The sequence below is a fragment of the Thamnophis elegans genome, chromosome 10 (assembly GCF_009769535.1).
Source record: "Thamnophis elegans isolate rThaEle1 chromosome 10, rThaEle1.pri, whole genome shotgun sequence".
NCBI classification, from domain to species: domain Eukaryota; kingdom Metazoa; phylum Chordata; class Lepidosauria; order Squamata; family Colubridae; genus Thamnophis; species Thamnophis elegans.
Window position 1 is genome coordinate 26,263,984 of NC_045550.1, and position 18,541 is coordinate 26,282,524.

An 18,541-nucleotide genomic window follows, 5' to 3' on the forward strand; every position below is an offset into this window, starting at 1 on the left:
GGCCGGCCTTGAGCCTCGCCTATCAAAAAAAGGTATTTGGCGATGCCCCTTTGACCTTTTGTTCTCTCCTCACTCCATTGGGCATCTTTCCGTCGAACGCGCTTGTACGTCGGAAAAAGGAACGGTCATTGGCTACGCCGCCTGTCAGGCTGGAAGTCAGCCTGGTAAGAAGGGATGGCCGCTTTCTATGGCGCGTGTGGTTTGTTTGGAGAAGCTGGTTGGTTTGACTTTAAAGATGACGCTGCCGTGGGTAGCGTGTGTATCTGTGGCTCGCCAGGGAGGGCAGCCGAGCGCGGGCTCGTCGGGGATTCGCCAGCTTCTCAAATTTCGGCTGACAGAGAAGCCGATGGAGCTGAACTTTCGAAAGAGTCTCCTTTAGGCCCTCGAATTGGGCAACCTTCTCGTGACGTCAGCCCATGAAACTGGAACGCTCGCCCTCAGCTGAGAGCGGCCCCTCATTGGTTAGTGACGTTCCCGAGACGACGGTTGCTTAACGACGCTTCGGAATTGCGCCTCTGGAACGGAAAAGTCCCTCTGAATGTGCGAGCTGATTGGGTAACAAGGGCAGAAGGCGGGGCCGTGACTGCCGAACCGCTCAAAGCGGCTGCCTTGGGCCCGCTACGTCAACTCCAGCCTCGTCCCCATTGGCCGCCTCTGCCGAGCTCCCTCGTCCTGAGGACGTGGCTGGAAAGAGAGACCCGGCAGGATCTGAACGGAGGGAAGAGCGGCAGCGGTAAGTTCCTCCGTTGGGTGCCGGCGAAGAGGGATCCTTCCCGGAATCCTCCGACTCGGAGGGGCGAAGTCGCCCGGGTACTTCGGGGGAAGAGAGAGGAATCGTAGGGGACTCAGTGAGCTCACAGGATCCTCCTCCTGGCTTTCTCCTCTATCAGCTCCAGGATCCTGTGGCGGAAAGGCAAGAGAGATGCGACTACCTCCTGGAGACCGTAGAGGACACTGACAGAAGCTGGACAGCGGGGGTGACCATATGGCCAGGTGAGGTGATGGCCGGTGAGGCTCTTCACATGGCTTCCTTACGGCCGTCCCTTCCTTCCTTCCCGAAGCAAGGTCTGCATCCTCCCCAGGATGGGGCATGAGAATGGTTGATTGAGCCCGTTTAAGGAAAAAAAAAACCCGGTGGTATCCCGTAAATTAGAGGAGGAAATAATCTTATATCCGAAGTTTCAGGGGAAAATATGCTTCTTTTCCCATCGCCTGGGTCTTATAAACTGGCCCAGCACTGTCTGGTTGGCATCTAGGATGGTTCAAAGATCACATTCCCTGCCTGCCAGTCGGAGAAGGTGACTGTATGATTCCTGTGTGTGTGGAAAGTGGGAGACAAACTTCCTCCTTTGCTGTTCAATTCCGAAATGCAAATCTGGCCCAGAGGTAGCTGGAGAATTCCCGGAGAAAAGGGAAGACATATGGTACAATGCAGCATTACCTAGCTATATCAAAATAAAATTATTATCTGTCTGCTGGTGGGAATTGTGAAAGCTGCCATCCAGTCCAGAAAAATGGGCAGAGGAAGGGAGACAGATGTAAATCACTTGTTACAGTTGAATGCATAGAGGTAAGTCTCACTACAATGGAAGAGGAGGAATTGCAGTGGGTTGCGGTATAAGCAAAAGCTTTGAAGTCTTCTTCCTTTATTCAAAGGATTTACAGTACTGTGCAAAAGTTGTAGGCAGGTGTGAAAAAATGCTGTAAACGAATGCTTTCAGAAACATAAATAATAATTGTTTATTTTTGTCAATTTTCTTTTTTTTTTTTTTTTTTTTTTTTTCTTTTTGTAAAATATTTTATTCAATTTTCAATTTTCACATTCCATTTGCAATCATTTATACACAGGGTATTTACTATAAGAAAAGAAGAAAAAAAAAAAAAGGAAAAAAGGAATAAAACGAACAAATAAAAAGGAAACACAACTCATCATTCCCAACCCCACCTAACCCTTGCATCCTCCATACACCCCATCTACCCCCTCCAACTTTCCTTTCTCCCTCTAACACTCCCCTCCTACTTCCCTTTCCCCTCAAACCTTCCTTCTCCCCTTACTCCCCAGACACCCTCCTTACATACTCCTTACATTCCCCTTACTCCTTCCTTACTCCTCCCTCTTCCTTCCCTCTACCTCCCTCCTTGGTGTATGCCTTTATTCGAGTGTTGTTTGATCTAATAAATGTAAAATGAACCAAGGGAAAAAAAAAAAAAAGATAATAATAATAATAATAAAAAAAGGAACCACCGTATATAAATACATTCTTGTTCTTATTAAGATTATGTTAACCCCCCCCCACCCCACCCCCCACAATCCCCATCCCTAATCCTCCCGGCTTCCCAGGGCCCACACCTGGCACTACCTTCTATCTAAAATATCTTGTATACATATGGATTAAAAAATAAAAGTAATATATAAAAAAGAAAAAAAAAAAAAAAAAGAAACCACTCTTTGTGTTGATCTCAGCCCCCCATCTTTATCTATGCTTAAATAGTATAAATCATTCTATCTATATTTTATTCTCGTCTCTTACTTCTTTGCTATTTACCTCGATCTTCTGTAGACTCTCCCGTTCCCTTCCTAAACCTCATGATCCCTTCCAATAAGATTTAAGCAGCATAGTTCCTGCCATATATTCAAATATAACTTTACAGACAAGTAATCAAACTTTCCCTTCTAGTAAAATTTAAACAACGTGAATGATCTTTCTTTACCCCTTTTTCAAACCGTAATTCAAAATAATCTAACCAGATTTCCCCTTCTTAGTAAAGTTAAGCAACATAGATCAGATATTACTCTACACAGGAATCAATTTCTATCTTAAGATAATTCCAACCGACTTCCCCTTCTAGTAGAATTTAAATAACTTAGTTCATTCCACATGCATTTTACTCTCATCCCCCACTTGTCTGATATTTACCACTATCAAATTTATACTAACATTTGTTTAAAATATAGCTCAGAGCGATTTGTAGCATGAATCATTCCACATATTCCAGTAATACTTTCAACAAGAGTCAGTTAACCTTCTATTTTAAGGTAATCGTTTCTAACAAAGTTTAAACAACATAAATCATTCCGCATTCTTTTTACAGTTATCTTAAGATAATCCCAAGCGGCTTCCTGTTCTAATAAGCTTTAAACAACGTAAATTTTGCCCTCTTCCCTTGTCTGGTATTTACCACAAATAACGTAATTCATTCCACATACATTTTACCCTCATCTCTTGTTTGTCTAATATTTACCACTACCAAATTTATACTAGCGTTTATTTAAAAAGTAACTCAGAACTATAACAACCAACTTTCCCTTCAAATAAAAGTTAAATAGCATGGATCATTTTCAAATAATACTTTCGGCAAGAGTCAGTTAACCTTCTATTTTAAAATAGTCCCATCTAACAAAGTTTAAACAACATAAATCATTCCGCATTCTTTTAACCACTATCAAATTTGTGCTAACGTTACTTTAGAATCTAGCTCAAAGTAGTTTCGTCCAGCTTTCCCTTCTGATAAAAATTAGTCCACTTTTTCTACCGGAGAGAGGTCTCAAACCCCCATTCAGTCCTCAACTTTAGGAAGTCTTTTGAAGTATCTAAGTTCTCGATCTGCGTTCTTCTGCTTCTCCGAGGGAGGAGGGGCTACCCCCTCCATCTTGCAGCCGCATGGCCAGCCGTTTGCTTTCTCCTTCCGCTTGTCTCTCCTCTCTTCCGAGCGCGTCAGGAAGTCCCGCCTTCAGAATCCTACAATAGAAATCTTGAGCCTCCGAAATAGAGTTAAGACGAAATCTTTGATTCTCAAATGTAACCGTGATGCCGGCAGGGGCCTCCCATCTGTATCGAATCTGTTGACTCCTAAGCTCTTTAGTTAAAAAGGCGTAGTCCCTTCTTGCTCTCAACATCTGAAAAGGAATCTCCTTGAAGACAATCAGGTTCTGGTCATCAATTCGGAGCCTGTTATTATGAAAATTTTGCACAATCGCGTTTCTAGATTCTTTTGTAGAGAAATATATAATTATGTCCCTCGGGAGCTGTCGCTGTTCCGCTATCAATGAGTTCTGGCGATAGATTTTCCGAATCTGCCAATCAAAGTTAAGTCCCGGGCTTCCCAGCGCGTGGCTGAAGGCTTCAGCAAAGGTCTGTTTTAAATTCTCTTGCTTCTTTTCACGGAGTCCTCTGACTCTAATTGCAAATGCCTTCCTATTAAAATTTAGTATCATAAGCTGTTCTTCGTTATTTCTAATTTTTTCTTGTAAAATTTGAATATTGGTAGTCAAATTAAAATTAGCCTTCTCCAGACTTTCCAATTTGTTTTCTATTTCAGCAGAGTAATCTGACAGGGCAGACACAGCTGCAAAAGTATTCGCCTTCATTTGATTAACTTTAGATTGTAAATCATCAAATAATTCCAATACAAATTCCCTGATTTCTTTCTTAAAAGCGTTAAGCATTTTAAGGAGATATTCCTGTGTTAAAAGTTCCTCAGCAGAAGACATGGGAGACAAAGGCTGTGTTTCCAATGAAAATTCTTTAAATTCTTTTGTAGCAAGACGCTTCTTTGATTTGGATGGCATAATAAATAAGCAAGTAAGCAGAGCTTCGCTCCCCTCTATTCCAAAGAAGAAAAATTTATTTTCTTAAGGAGCAGTCTGCAGGAAGATAACACCGGCTAAGTATATCAATCATCCACGGAGAGAAATCGCCATTTTGAGGTCTAATTAGACAAAGAAGTCTCTAAGACGAATGGTGCTGGTATTTACGATAGTACTAAAAACATAAATCTCACAGGGGTGGGACCCGCCCGTATCAATTCTAGCTTGAAAAAAACTTTGTCTTGTCCTGGGGGGGGGCTAGCCTGTCTGGGGCTGCCAAAAAAAAAGGCAGCTGAGAAGAAATGGCTGGAGATAAGAGCTCCGCTTCGGCCGGAACTAATCTCTTTCCACAGCCAAAAAAGAAAAAAGGCTGTGGTTTACGATTAGATCCTAACCTACGGGGCTATTCTCCCTGCCCCTTTCTTAGCCAGAAAGGGGTGCTATCTATGATCTTATTTAGATATACAGACCAGATCTCTGAGGAGTTCGGTGGAGCCCTCCTCGGCAACAGGCCACGCCCCCCGGAAATCCTATTTTTGTCAATTTTCAAAATGCAAAGTGAGCGAACAAAAGAAAAATCTAAATCAAATCAATATTTGGTGTGACCACCCTTTGCTTTCAAAACAGCAGCAATTCTGCTAGGTACAAAAACTGCACACAGTTTTTGAAGGAACTCGGCTGGTAGGTTGTTCCAAACATCTTGGAGAACTAACCACACAGAGAGAGGGGGGGGAGGGAGGGAGAGAGAGAGGGAGAGGAAGGGAGGGGGGAGAGAGGGGAGGGAGAGAGCATGAGAGAGAGTGAGTGTCTTTGTGTGTTGGTGGGCAGACTTAGCACTTTGTTAAGTTTGTTTCTGTGTTGTGTATATATGCATGTCTCCATGGGTGCAATTGTGCAAGCCTCTTTAAAAAAATTTTTGGATTTTTCCTCACCAAACCTTTAAAAAGTACATTTGAAGTCACCAACCACCTTTATACGCATTTTGTGTGAGATCCTTTGCTTGTGTTTTCCAAGGAAAGAGAGAGAGAGTTCATTCTCTTTGAATTCATTTTCTCAACTTGGAGTCCTTCAGAGGTATGCGATTACAATTCTCATTATTCCTGCCAGCATCACCAGGGGCAGAGTAATTCAAACATCTGAAAGGCACCAGACTGGGAAAACTGTTCTGTGTTAATTCAAAATAAACAAATATTGAGTGCCATCTGCTTAACCGTTCCTCATTTTGAAGTCACCAAAAACCAGCCATTTCCCTTTGGCCATGTCAATATTTATATATGTTTTTTGAAGATGTCAACTTCAGGAAACAATCTAGAAACTGAAACTGAATAAACAAGGTAGTAACTAAAATATTAAAATAACTTTCTGACTGGTATGAGATGTTGGCAAGGGCATTTAAAAATTAGGAACCAGAAATAGCTACATAGCCTATACTGAGACTGAAAGAGTTAGAGTTGAAATATAAAGAGATTGTCAATGCCATACTGTTAGATTGATAAGCAATTATGGACTATCTTGATTATATCCTCCTTAGAAAGAATATGCTACTGTATGGTTGAGAAAAAGATCAAACTTCATTCCATGGAAACCCAACAAAGTTTATAGAGAGGGTTTCTTTCTATGATGGGCTTCTTGGGCCAACAGTGAATATCAGTTATCAAAAATGTAGGTAGAAAATTGAGTAGGCAATAGGCAATTACAAAAAGGGAAGCCAACTTTCTGAATTGTTTCTTTGCACTTAATGACTTATAAATAGTAGACTAATGTTCTGAAAACCAGACCTAAATTAGTATATATTTTAAATAGCTGTAAAGCTATGCTGAAAAAGTTGTTCTCAAGGAATTGTGATAAATTCAGTGAAAAGAAGGGAATTCTTGATGAATTTAAGGAGAAATGAGAGTATTGGATAGTAAATGGACAAATAAAATTATCAATCAAAGAGAATATTTGCACCTCAGGGAAGAAATGAGATGTTCTCTCTTACTCTTTCCTCTTACTCTCTTCTCTCTCTGTCTCTCTTATCCTCTTTTTCTTTGTCTCTCTTTTCTTTCTCTCTCCTTTTCCATTCTTGTGTCATCTTCTCTCTCCTTCTCCCTTCTCTCTCCTCTTTGTCTTTTCTGTTTCTCCCACCCTCTTTCTCTCTCTCTCTCTCTCTCTCCTTCTTTCCCACTCTTCTGCCACTTTTTCTCCCCCCTTTTTTCCTACTCTTTTATCCCTTTCTCTCTCTCCCGCTTCCTCTCTACCGCCCAACAAACCTTAAGTCCCCATACTTATCTTCGACTGATTATGTTTGCAATAATTTACCTTCTTTTCTAAATAGGCGCAGTTCCCTTACCAGATCCCTCGCTCACTCAAACACACACACACACACACACACACACACACAAAATCATTTTTCTCCATTCCAATTCGGATCCTATAAATCAATTGCTCTGTGAAACATCTGTGAAAATTTTTTAGGTGCTCAGGCATGAAAATGTGCCGCTCAAACACTATACTTTTCTGCACACACTGAAAAAAAATTACAGGGAACATTGTATTGCATGATGGATAAGTATCTGCCTTTATTTCTATTGGGCGGCATATAAATGTGGTTAATTAAATTAATTAATGTTCTTATTTATCTGTGAAGCTCATGTGTGTTCCCAGTTACATTCTATGTTGTCTCCCAACCCCATTGGAAGATTTCCTCCTATTCCAAACTTATAGCTTTGAGCCAAATTGATTTTTTGTGAATATTAGAAACCTCAACACTTGGCTTTTTAATACTATAGTCCAGTGTTTTTCAACCTTGGCAAGTTTAAGACATGTGGACTTCAACGCCCAGAACTCCAGATAGCTCACTGAGGAATTCTAGGAGTTGAAGTCCATGTAGTTTAAACTTGTCAAATTTGAGAAATATTGCTAAAAGCATTGTACTTATAAGCAACAGTGGTTAAGACTATGCTCCAGTCTTTGAAAAAACTGTGTTTTCTTTTTCCAGGATCAGTTTTTCCTGCCTGTGTCCAGCATCTTGGCACTTCACTGTGCCTTCAGTGAGCCTTTGTCTCCGTCAGCGTTTGGCCTTGGTACTCCTGTTGTTTGCAGTCTTTCTTCTACTGATCGTGGCAATTAAAAATCTGTGGCACTGGAAAACTGATTCTCATGATAGGCAGTTTGAAAGGTAGGTAAATGGAGCACTGGGTTGGAATGAGACCTGTTAAGATAAAACAAATAATGCTTTCCAGAATGGGGTGGGTGGGGGAGGTGGGCTAGAAGCTGCAGACAGGGGCCTAATTCCAAAACAATCTTCTATGAAAAGTCAGCTTGTTTTCGGTGCTGCAAATTTACTCTTATATATTTTCACGCAATGCTAAATCACTTTTCCACTTGCAGGTATTTAGCACGTTATCGCGCCTTGGAGGCAACAGACACAAAGGATCCAGCTCTGAGTTACGGGGTGGTTGTTGACTGTGGGAGCAGTGGTTCCCGGGTCTTTGTGTATTATTGGCCGCCACACAATGGGAATCCTCATCACTTACTTGACATCCGGCAAATGCGAGATCACAGCAGTGAACCTGTGGTCAAGAAGATCAAACCAGGTTTGGAATGTTCTAATTGCTTTCTGTTACAGTAGGCAGACATCCATGAAAAGCAGGTGACAGATACCATAGTTGTCCTTGACATGCTGGTGTACATCTGTACTTTGGCAAGAGATAATGTTGATGTGACCTCATTTTTAATCTGTTTTTTTTTTATTTTAAACACCTGTGCAAACTAAAATGTTTCACAAATTCAATTCAATGCAGTGTAAACATTTGAAGGAAGAATATGATTAGCATAATACCACACTCTCTTAAAGTATGAACAAATCTGCAGCTCCATCTTGCTAAGGTTCAGTTTCAGCCTATTTCATAATAATTAGTATTATAAATTATATATGTTAATTATACACATACTAGATAACAATTGGATAAAAACTTCGGTTTTCAAAATACCCGTCCAATTTAACTAATTTAATTAAACTGCTAATTTAAATTTCAACTTTAGATAATGGAATAAAATGTATCTATTATATGATATGGTCTCTTTTTTTCCTTCTCAACCAATATATTGTTTCATTACTTTTTTAAAAATAAAGGTAAACTGGTATAAGAGTTTCAGTGTTAAAAGATCCATATACAGCTTCCATGTCTTAAATATTTCTTGAGTAAATTGTACAGTAAATTAATATGCTTAAAAGACTACATTTTTAAAAAGCTATTTTAAAACTTTATAATTTACATTAATATTTTCTATTTTTATGGCTTAATAAAAATGTGTTTAAGTTGAAATTTGGAGAGCCCATCCTTATTAAGATATAACAGATATAAATATAACCACCTCATTTTATTTAAGGCTTTTTTAATGAAAATTTAAAAAATAAATTTTATATTTTTAATCAAATGAAACGGAACAGAATGGAATAAAAATAGCACTTTTGTTAGAGCAGATATGTTAATACCTGTAGTTTAAATGGATAATTTTTTTTATCACCTGCAAATTTGTACATTTGTTTGGTTATATATATATATGTGTGTGTGTGTGTGTGTGTGTGTGTGTGTGTATATATCCATTATTAGGGAGTACAAATATATTTTTAGATTTGTTCATACTTTAAGAGAGTGTGGTATTAAAAATACTGTTATCTAAACTTCTGTTATAAAGCCATCTGGTATATCGAAGTTATTTGATCTGGGTGAGACTAAATAGACAATTCTTTTCTTGAATAGGGATCTCTACACTGGCAAAAACTCCAGAGAAGGCTAATGAGTATATGAAGCCACTGCTCACCTTTGCTGCTGCCTATGTACCCAAAGTCAAGCACAAAGAGACACCACTCTACATTATGTGTACCGCAGGCATGAGGCTATTGCCTGACAAGTGAGTGATCAACAACTTTCTTATACTTGATCCCGGCCTTTGGGGGGCTTAAAAGCAGGAAGTACTGGGCTAGTAGATGGGGAGTGAATAGGGAAGATTTCTCATAGTGCAGAACTCTTGTGTGACAAATTTTCCATAGGGATTTAGCTATCCCTTCTTTTCTAATTTCCCCTATTTTGTCCACTGTAAAGCAACTCTGTTTGCTTCTTTTAGATATAATTAGTGGAACTCCATTTCTATCACTATCCGGACTCAATTTCTTTGTAGCTCTATATTAAAGCTCAAAGATTTGCAAACTTAGAACTGAAAACTGTTCCAATAGAAAAAGGTTGCATTCTTGCACCAATGAGTAAAGAGACAGGTTTTCAAATTGATGGGGGAACCTGCTATGCTCTCTGGAAAGGTAAACAGAGCAGGGTGGGTAAATATGTTAGGAGGAAATATTCCTCACTTGCTTATGGATCTTTGCAGGCAGCAGGAGGCCATCCTGGGGGACTTGGTGAAGGACATACCCTTGGATTATGACTTCCTCTTCTCGGAATCTCAGGCAGAAGTGATTTCAGGGAAACAAGAAGGTACGGATCCGAGTTTAATCTCTTCGTGTTTCAGAGTGATGCAATAGAAAAGACAGACTGAAGGTGTATGTATATAGTGAAACCAGATTTGGCTGGAATTAGTAGATGAATTTGGTCTTGGCGAATTGCTTTCTGGCCCAACGTGAACTGTTCTATGACTTGCCTTGTTTTAGGGATTTATGAATAGTGGAGGTCAGCATGCCGCTCCACATACTGTTGATGTACCTGCTCCTATAAGGGGGTTCTTTTTTAAAAGCTGTACAGAAATGGTGTTGGAGCACCGAAGCTTCTCTGCTTCTTCAGTGGGTCTGATGTTGCATTTCGTGTTTTTTCTCTTGTAGGTGTCTATGCTTGGATAGGCATCAACTTCGTCCTAGGTAGATTTGATCATGCGGAAGGTGAGATTTAAAGAAAGGTCTGTTGAAATATGGGGCCCAGTGAGTGGATGCCTCTTTCTCATTGACAAATGAAGGAGGGAATTCTATGTACTTCTTCATTTCTAGCAGGAGAAAAGAAATGGCTGGCCTATTGTCAGGATTCCAAACAGCACCCAAAATTAAATCAGAGATCAAGGCAAAGTATTGCTCAAAGTTCCAATTTATTAAGAGAGCCACATTGGCACATTTGAGAAAACCCAAATCTGAAGGCTTCCTGGTTTTCCCACCCAGTTGAAAGTTCAAGATCTTGCCCCCACACCCACAAGTCCATCACATGGTCCAATCATCAATTGCCATGCTGGCAGCTTCCACCCATCTAGTTCCAGTCAGGTGCAGAGGTGCAAAGACAAAGGATGAGCTTGGCTTTCTAGAAAGAATTTTGTTATGGCTGTATATCATCAAACTCCGTACAACCCCCCCTCCCATTTTCCCACAATACAAAATGCATAGTAGAATTATAGGAATTATGACAGGCCAAAGATCCAAAAGAAAAGATAGCTGCAGGCCTGACACCTGTCTCATTTATTCCCTTTTGAGACTATCCTTCAATAGAACAGATACACAAATAAAGTGAAAGGCATAAATTCCTTTTTCCATTTTCTTCCCCTATTTTCTTTTTTTGTACAATGAGTAATTTATGCTCTCTCTCTCTCTTTTTTTCTACCTGAGCTACAGAGGAAGATGCACTGATTTCTGTGACCCTGTCAGGTCAAGAAGAGCCCATGGTCCGAAAAAGAACAGTTGGGATCCTTGACATGGGAGGTGCTTCCCTGCAAATAGCCTATGAGGTGCCAAGCTCAGCCTCCTTTTCTTCCCCACAGCAGGTACATCTCTTGACTAGGGAGGGTTTGAAATGGGGAGGGGGGGGCTCAGCTAGGTTTAGCTTTTTAACACTTTTCTTTCCATTCTAGGAGGAAGCTGCCAGAAGTTTGCTTGCGGACTTCAACTTGGGATGTGATGTGCAACACACAAAACATGTGTATCGAGTCTATGTTAATACTTTCTTGGGCTTTGGAGGCAACTTTGCTCGGCAACGATATGAAGAACTGGTGCTGAATCAGACCATCGCTCACAACAGGTATCCTTGTTCTGCTGAAATGAATTTCCAAGACATTTCTTCTTCATCATAAGGTTTCCTAGGATTAGCAGTTGAACTTTCTGTTCTCCATACCAAGGAAATCCCAAAATGGGGTTGAGGAACTACAAGATGTCAATGAAGAGAAGGTGCAAACTGCACAGAATCCAATTATAGTTATATACACAGAAAAAGGGGCTTTTGGCATGGGGGATACTTAATCAAATTCAACATTAAGAAAACTAAGGTCATGACATCTGGCCCTCTCAATTCTTGGCGTATAGATGGGGAAGTAATATAGCAGGGGTGGGTTCCTACCGGTCCTTGCCGGTCCTTGTGGACCGGTTGGTCAGTGAACCCGGAAGTAATTAACTTCTGGGAATGCCCCCTCTAAGGTGCAGCTAGAACTGGTACCCGTAAAGGACACCTCCCCAGACTTGTTTCGTTGAGCACTGGGTGACTGACGGTAGTTTGCGCCAGCCGGGGCCGCTCAAACTAGTGCCAGTCACCCCGTTTTCAGCAAAGCAAGCCCGGGGAGGTCCTTTGTGGGTGGCCAGTCCTAGCCGCTTGTGCCTGGCGCTGCGGCTGAGGTGAAGCCCCAAAGCCCCCACTGCCACCGGAATATCTGCTGCCACGGGAGCCAGTAGGAAGGCGGTGGAGGGGGCGGGAGCAGGAAAAAAAGGCCTCATGGCTCCTCAAAAGCATGGCGGAGGAGGAGGAGGCAGCGGCAGGGGTAATGCGGGGCCCAGCTCAGGTGCTCCGAGCGGAGAGGGAGGCGTCGCTGCCACGGGCGGGGGTGCCGGCGGGAGCTTTGGCAGCTTCACCTCATCCGCAGCGTCAGGCGGCAAATCCGGCAGTGCTGTTGGAGGAGGAGGAGGCGGCAGCAGATATTCCGGCAGCGGCGGGGGCTTTGGGGCTTCACCTCAGCCTCAGCACCGGGCACAAGCGGCTAGGAGTGGCCGCCCACAAAGGGGGCTTACCAAGTTTACCCATTATCTCCAAGAAGCAACTACATTTCCCCCTTTCTTTATCCCCTACGTTACTTCTTTTTCAGTTTGTACATGTTCCTGGGTGGTGTCTTTTTGCCCACTTCTATTTAAGGATGGAAGTCCTCCCTAGGAAAACGGTTGCATCTGACATACTATCTCTTCTTGGTAGTAATAGGCCCTTTTTCTACTTTTGTCTCATTATTTTCATTCCCCTTGTTAGGCCCCGTTTTTCCACTTTGTTTTTCATTTGACTCATGGCAGCTGTTGGCTTCTTTAAAAACAATGGGGCCTAATAATGAAGAATGCTTCTTTCTTAAAAGAAAAAAGCAAAAAAAAAAACCCAGAATTTCATGACGGGGGATAAGAGAAAGGGTCCTTGGATATGATTATTCTACACTCTCATGCTCATATTTATAAAACTCAGTGCCTCTGTGAAAGGTAAGGATGACTACTGCGTTTGTGGTGCAATCAGAACATTGCGTGTGTTGAAGTTGTTTTAACGCAAACCAAAGATGCCTTTTAAAAAACAAGTTTACATCATATTCTTACTAATTCATAATTTCATATCCGGTCACATGGGTGGCAAGCCACTCCCATCCGGTCACATGGATGGCAAGCCACTCCCACAAAGGAGGCCACACCCACAGAGTAGGTTCCAACAATTTTTGAAACCCACCACTGTAATGTAGCTAATGACAGATTTTATTTTCCTGGGCTCCAAGATTACCACAGATGGTGACTACAGCCAAGAAATTAAGAGGTGCTTGCTCCTGGGGAAAAAAGCTATGGCAAATCTAGACAGCATACTAAAAAGCAGAGACATCAGCCTGCCAACAAAATGTGTGTAGTCAAGGCTATGGTTTTCCCAGTTGCAATGCATGGCTGTGAAAGTTGAACCATAAGGAAGGCTGAGCGCCAAAGAATTGAAGCTTTTGAACTGTGGTGCTGGAGAAAACAATCAAACCAGTTAGTTCTAGAGGAGATCAACCATACTTGCTCTTTAGAAGATCAGATCCTGAAGATGAAACTCAAATACTTTGGCCACCTAATGAGAAGGAAGGACTCACTGTAGAAGAGCCTAATGCTGGGAAAGATTGAGGGCAAAAGAAGGGAACGGCAGAGAATGAGGTGACTGGATGGAGTCACCGAAGCAATAGGTGTGAGCCTAAATGGGACTCCAGAGATGGTAGAGGACAGGAAAGCCTGGAGGAACATTGTCCATTGGGTTGCGATGGGTCGGACTCAACTTCGCAACTAACAACAACATACTTAGTCAACACTTAATCAGAAGACTTATTCTGTCTTTCTCTGTAAAGATTTTAAAAAATACTACTGCCCTATGTTTTCCTGTTGAACAATTTCCTCTTTTCCTGCTACATTTTTCCAAATCAATGTTGGAATCACACTGCAGGAATGATGCAAAGTAATTCAGAGTATTTGATATAGAAAAAGTAAATTGAGAATGTTCTTTCAGTGAACACTCTCAATGTGTCTCTAAGATTTCATGACTAAACCTTGCTACATTTTAAAAAGTGCCTTGCAATCCATCCACTCTTCTAGGGAAATTGTAGGAAAGTTTTTAATAAAAAAATCACAATGTACAGTTTATGTACTGTAATGCAATATGCCCAAAACAGTCCATATTGTTCTTCAATCTGCAATTAAGGATCAGATCTTGGCTGTTTCTGTCTTAGCCAGGTCATAATGATTGATTGATTGAATGTGCTCCTGTACTACTGAACTTAAAATTGTGACTCCTAGTGGTTTATATCACAAAGTATAAAAACCAATGAAAATCCAAAACAGCCCTATTGTGCTGAATAGCAAGGAAGCTCTGAAGATAGTACTCCTATTGCTGCCATAGGTGATTATGCCTCTGGAAGTCAGCTTATATGCTGTTGTTGATTGTTATAGTCTCAAGTTTCAGGTATTTGTTATTAAGATGTGTATGTTTGTGTGTAAGTGTTTATTTGTTTTAGGGAAAATCTGGGAAGTAACAAACTGGGTACTGAATGAGGCAAAGGGAAAAAATAGTGTTCTGACCTGATTGGTGCCATGAATTTGGAATGCTGTCTTAATTTTTACAGATATATTTATTTATTCATTTATTTGTTGTAGGTTGCACAGTGTACAAATAGGTTTAAATTCTGAAGTGCCAGTCTTAGACCCGTGCCTGCCAATGGGACTAGAGGATGTTGTGGATAAAGATGGGCAGGCAATGCATGTCAGGGGTCAAGGTGATTGGAGGAGCTGTGCAGAACAACTGCGCCCCCTATTGGCTGGAGACAACAGCAGTGGAAATTCTTTGAGCAATTCCTATCAGGCAACTATTGATTTTAAGAACAGTGAATTCTATGGGTTCTCAGAATTCTACTACTGCACTGATGATGTGCTGCGTCTAGGAGGAACTTATCTAAGCAATACATTCACACGTGCTGCCCAAGTGAGTACGACTTTTGCCTTGATAATTTTCTGTGTATCTCTTTATTTTTTACACTAATCTCCCTTTGCTTTACTACCCTCCAGGATTATTGTAGCCTGAGCTGGTCAGTATTGCAACAGAGATTCCAAGACAAGCTTTATTCACCACATGCGGACCTCCACCGTATTAAGTAAGGAGCCATTCTTACCTCTTGCAGGAGAAGACCTGGGGGTAGAAGACGTATTAAATCTGTAGTCCTTTGTTTGCGATGCTGGGACAAGAAATTAGAAATTACTAAAATGAGTCCAGATCTGCATCTTTGTAATGAAACTAATATGTTCTGTTTGCAGGTATCAATGCTTCAAGTCAGCTTGGATGCACCAGGTTCTGCATGAAGGATTCCATTTCCCTAAAGATTACTTTAGCTTGCGTACAGTGCAGTTGTTATATGACCGAGAAGTGCAATGGACATTGGGAGCCATTCTTTATAAAACCCGCTTTTTACCTCTCAGGTATTATAGGATGTTATTTCCTGAATTTTGCGAGTTTTTCTCTAGGAGTCATCTTGGGAATGCCAACATCAGCCTTTTGGAAGAAGAGTTTTAGGAGATATTTCCCTTTCATAAATTGTTTGTGAGATTTGAACTAACACAAGCCAAATCTTTTAGGTATCTAGGACTTAAATTTTCTTTATTTGAAGGTTTATTTACCTTCAATTTTTGGTAGCTGAAATCCTGTCCCTTGACTTTCAGGTCAAACTAAAATATATGAACTGATGTGGAGGTTAGGTAGGAGTGTAATCTTCCATTGAATGAGCCCTTGAAGAGTTTACGCCTCTGGGAAGGCAGGTGATACAATATATGGAAGGGAGCCTTATCACAAGAAAGATGAGTGGGAGCTCTATGTCACAGTCCTTGCACCTCTCGTGAAATAAAAGACACTATAACTAAATAGTGTCAAAATTCCCATTAAACAACATCACACATTAGCAGGTACAGGATAATGTATGATTAAAGAAACTATTAAACCTCAGTTTTAAATCCCTATTTAGCTATAAACCATAAGAGTAGACTTTGGGCCTGTTGCTTCCTAATCTCTCAAGGCTATTGAAATGAAAAAATTGAGGGGCGGGGGGAGAGGGTTTACATATAACACTCTAAGAACTAGGAAGAATGTGATATACAAGAAGTAAAACAGCCAATTTTTGTTCTGTTTCAGGGACATCCAACGGGAGAGCTTCCATCAGTCACACAACTCTTGGTTCCATCTTTCCTTTGTCTACAATCATTATCTGTTTTTTGGGTGTATTCTTGTGGTGACACTTGCAATTGGGCTCTACCTTCTCCGTCTGCGCCGTATCCACCATCAGCCATTGCAGTCAGCACCCCTTGATCTGCTGTGGCTAGAAGAAGTTGTACCACTGTCAGCTCAGAAAGAAGGCTCCTGACAAAAGGATGCTATCAGGACTGTTGCAGTGACTATTCAGTGTTTCCTTATTGGCACTGGTTTTTAATGGGCCAAAAGCTGTGATTCTCTTCCCCCACCCCCCTATAGCACTCCTTGTTAGCCTTAGAGTGGCTGCTCAATATTATTCTATCCCAAGGGCCGTGGCTGCCAGGGGACTTCAGATTGTGTCTGAAGTTCCTAGCTGGGATAGGCAATCATGTTGCAGGTGTTACAGGGCAAGGACCAAAGGTTCACTTCCATCCCTGTTGGAATTGGAAACAGTATCAAGGCAAATGACCAAAGAAAACTATCTGCTCAGGAAAAGGTGGGTGGGAGAACTTGCCACAGGATATTTGCTGGACCAAGCCGCTTTTTTGAGGGATCTTCTGCAAAGGAAAGTGAAGGACTCATACTGGTGCTTGCCTTCTGTTTTGAATAGAGGCTGCTTCTTGTACCAGTGGCAGAGAGAGGACAATGTCTTAAAATGTAGGATCCATTGGACAAAAAAACACTCTTAAAACCAGAAGAAAAAGAAGCTATAATTGGTTGCTACATTCTGCCTTCTTTTTCCCACTTATGGTTTTCAAGGAATTGAATTTTGCACATAGAGAGCATGGAGATTCTGTCAGAATTACATGCATGATGAAGGATGGCTCGTTGGGGATGCTCCTTCCTTGGGCATTTCATCTATTTCTAGTACAGGTAATCCCCCAGGTACGACCGTGCATTTAGTGAATTTTCCCAAGAACAAATTTATTCAGGAAAGATATTCTAAAAAGAAGCCTCTGTAGCTATGTGACTTGGATTCAACTACTCCTGCAGCGGTAGCCATTTTAAACTGGCTTCCCATTGCCGTTCTGCATTATGACATGCAATTTCCTGAAACTGGCAAGGTTTGTTTTTTCTCCCTGGTCACATGGCCAAAGAAGTTGCAGTTATTTTGCAACCAGTGCTGAGTTTGTTTTTGTTTTTTAGATGCTACCTGGAGAGGCTTGTGCTGATCAGAGGCAGTGTTTTTTTTAAAAGAGGTTTTAAATTTAAATTGACTCCAGAAGTTGTGGATGCCCCATCACTGGAGGCTTTTAAGAAGAGACTGAATAGGCATTTATCAGAAACACCCCCCCCCCCCACACACAAAAAAAATCCCAATTTAGCTGGCTGTCTAGAGGGGCTTGAATTGACTAGCAATTTTTTAAAAAGTCCTTGCCTGTCTGGATAGATTTCAGCTTAGCAGGGGCAAGTGATTTTTTATTTTAACCCATAATCAAAGACCTTCAGCCATAGTGACCGCAACAGTTTTCCAAAATATCTGGAACACCCCTATTTTTAGAAATGGACCATTCCAGTTGTGAATAGTTCTTGTTTTCCCACCAAAAAGAGTGTATGCAGTGTATGCACTTGCGTCAGTTATTTGGTGTTTTCTGTAGAGCCATTCGAATTTGAGTTTCGGTCATTTTGACCACAGATCTTTGTTAACATTTTTTTTATAATGTCGGGGCAAATTTTTCCACCAAAAAGAGTGCGATTTGGTGATGCAAACTTTGAAAAAATTGTTCTAAAATGGTATGGAGAAACAGAGCGATCTGAGTGAAGTGGAATCAGATTGTGACAAAAAATTTGCAATGGACGATGAGGAACCAGCCACTGGCAGAGATTCTGACAGTGATGATGAATCTCCCAATGAAATGATGACCAGGTGCAATCTACATCGTGCAATAATTTATATAGCAAGAACAAATTCAAATGGTCTTCTGCACCTTTTGGAAGCAATAGATCCAGAAATGCTAGTCACAATATTGTTGTGTAATTACCTGGACTACGGTCAGCAGCTAGAAATCTCGGCAATTCACCTACTTGGAATTGGAATTGGAATTGGAAATGATAATTTTCTAAAGAAATTATTAGTGCCATCATTCTGTGGACCAATGCAAAAATTAGAGAAGAAAGATTGAACTTCAAGGATGAAGAAACAAAAAGTGACCTGCGCGATGTGGATTTGATAGAGATCGAGACATTTTTTGCTTTACTGCTCTATACATCAATTTTTAGAGCCAACCATGAAAACATTGAATGTCTTTTTGCTACAGAGGTTATTATGACTTCATGTCTC

The 18,541-nt window shown here is 41.0% G+C and overlaps 1 protein-coding gene across 2 annotated transcripts; it reads left to right on the forward strand.

Moving 5' to 3' along the window:
• Positions 1 to 20: 20 nt before the first annotated feature.
• ENTPD7 (ectonucleoside triphosphate diphosphohydrolase 7) lies at positions 21 to 16,926 on the forward strand. 2 transcript variants are annotated; one of them, XM_032225043.1, is made up of 13 exons: positions 21 to 733; positions 891 to 993; positions 7,569 to 7,748; positions 7,961 to 8,166; positions 9,337 to 9,487; positions 9,959 to 10,062; positions 10,404 to 10,460; positions 11,175 to 11,323; positions 11,411 to 11,577; positions 14,682 to 15,006; positions 15,090 to 15,175; positions 15,336 to 15,497; positions 16,204 to 16,926. In XM_032225043.1, the coding sequence occupies exons 2-13, from the start codon at positions 986 to 988 to the stop codon at positions 16,430 to 16,432; spliced, it is 1,824 nt and encodes a 607-aa protein (XP_032080934.1). In that variant the 5' UTR covers positions 21 to 733; positions 891 to 985; the 3' UTR covers positions 16,433 to 16,926. The 2 variants fall into 2 exon arrangements, with proteins under 2 accessions (XP_032080934.1, XP_032080935.1); XM_032225044.1 differs by having other exon boundaries at positions 21 to 993.
• The last annotated feature ends 1,615 nt before the right edge of the window (positions 16,927 to 18,541 follow it).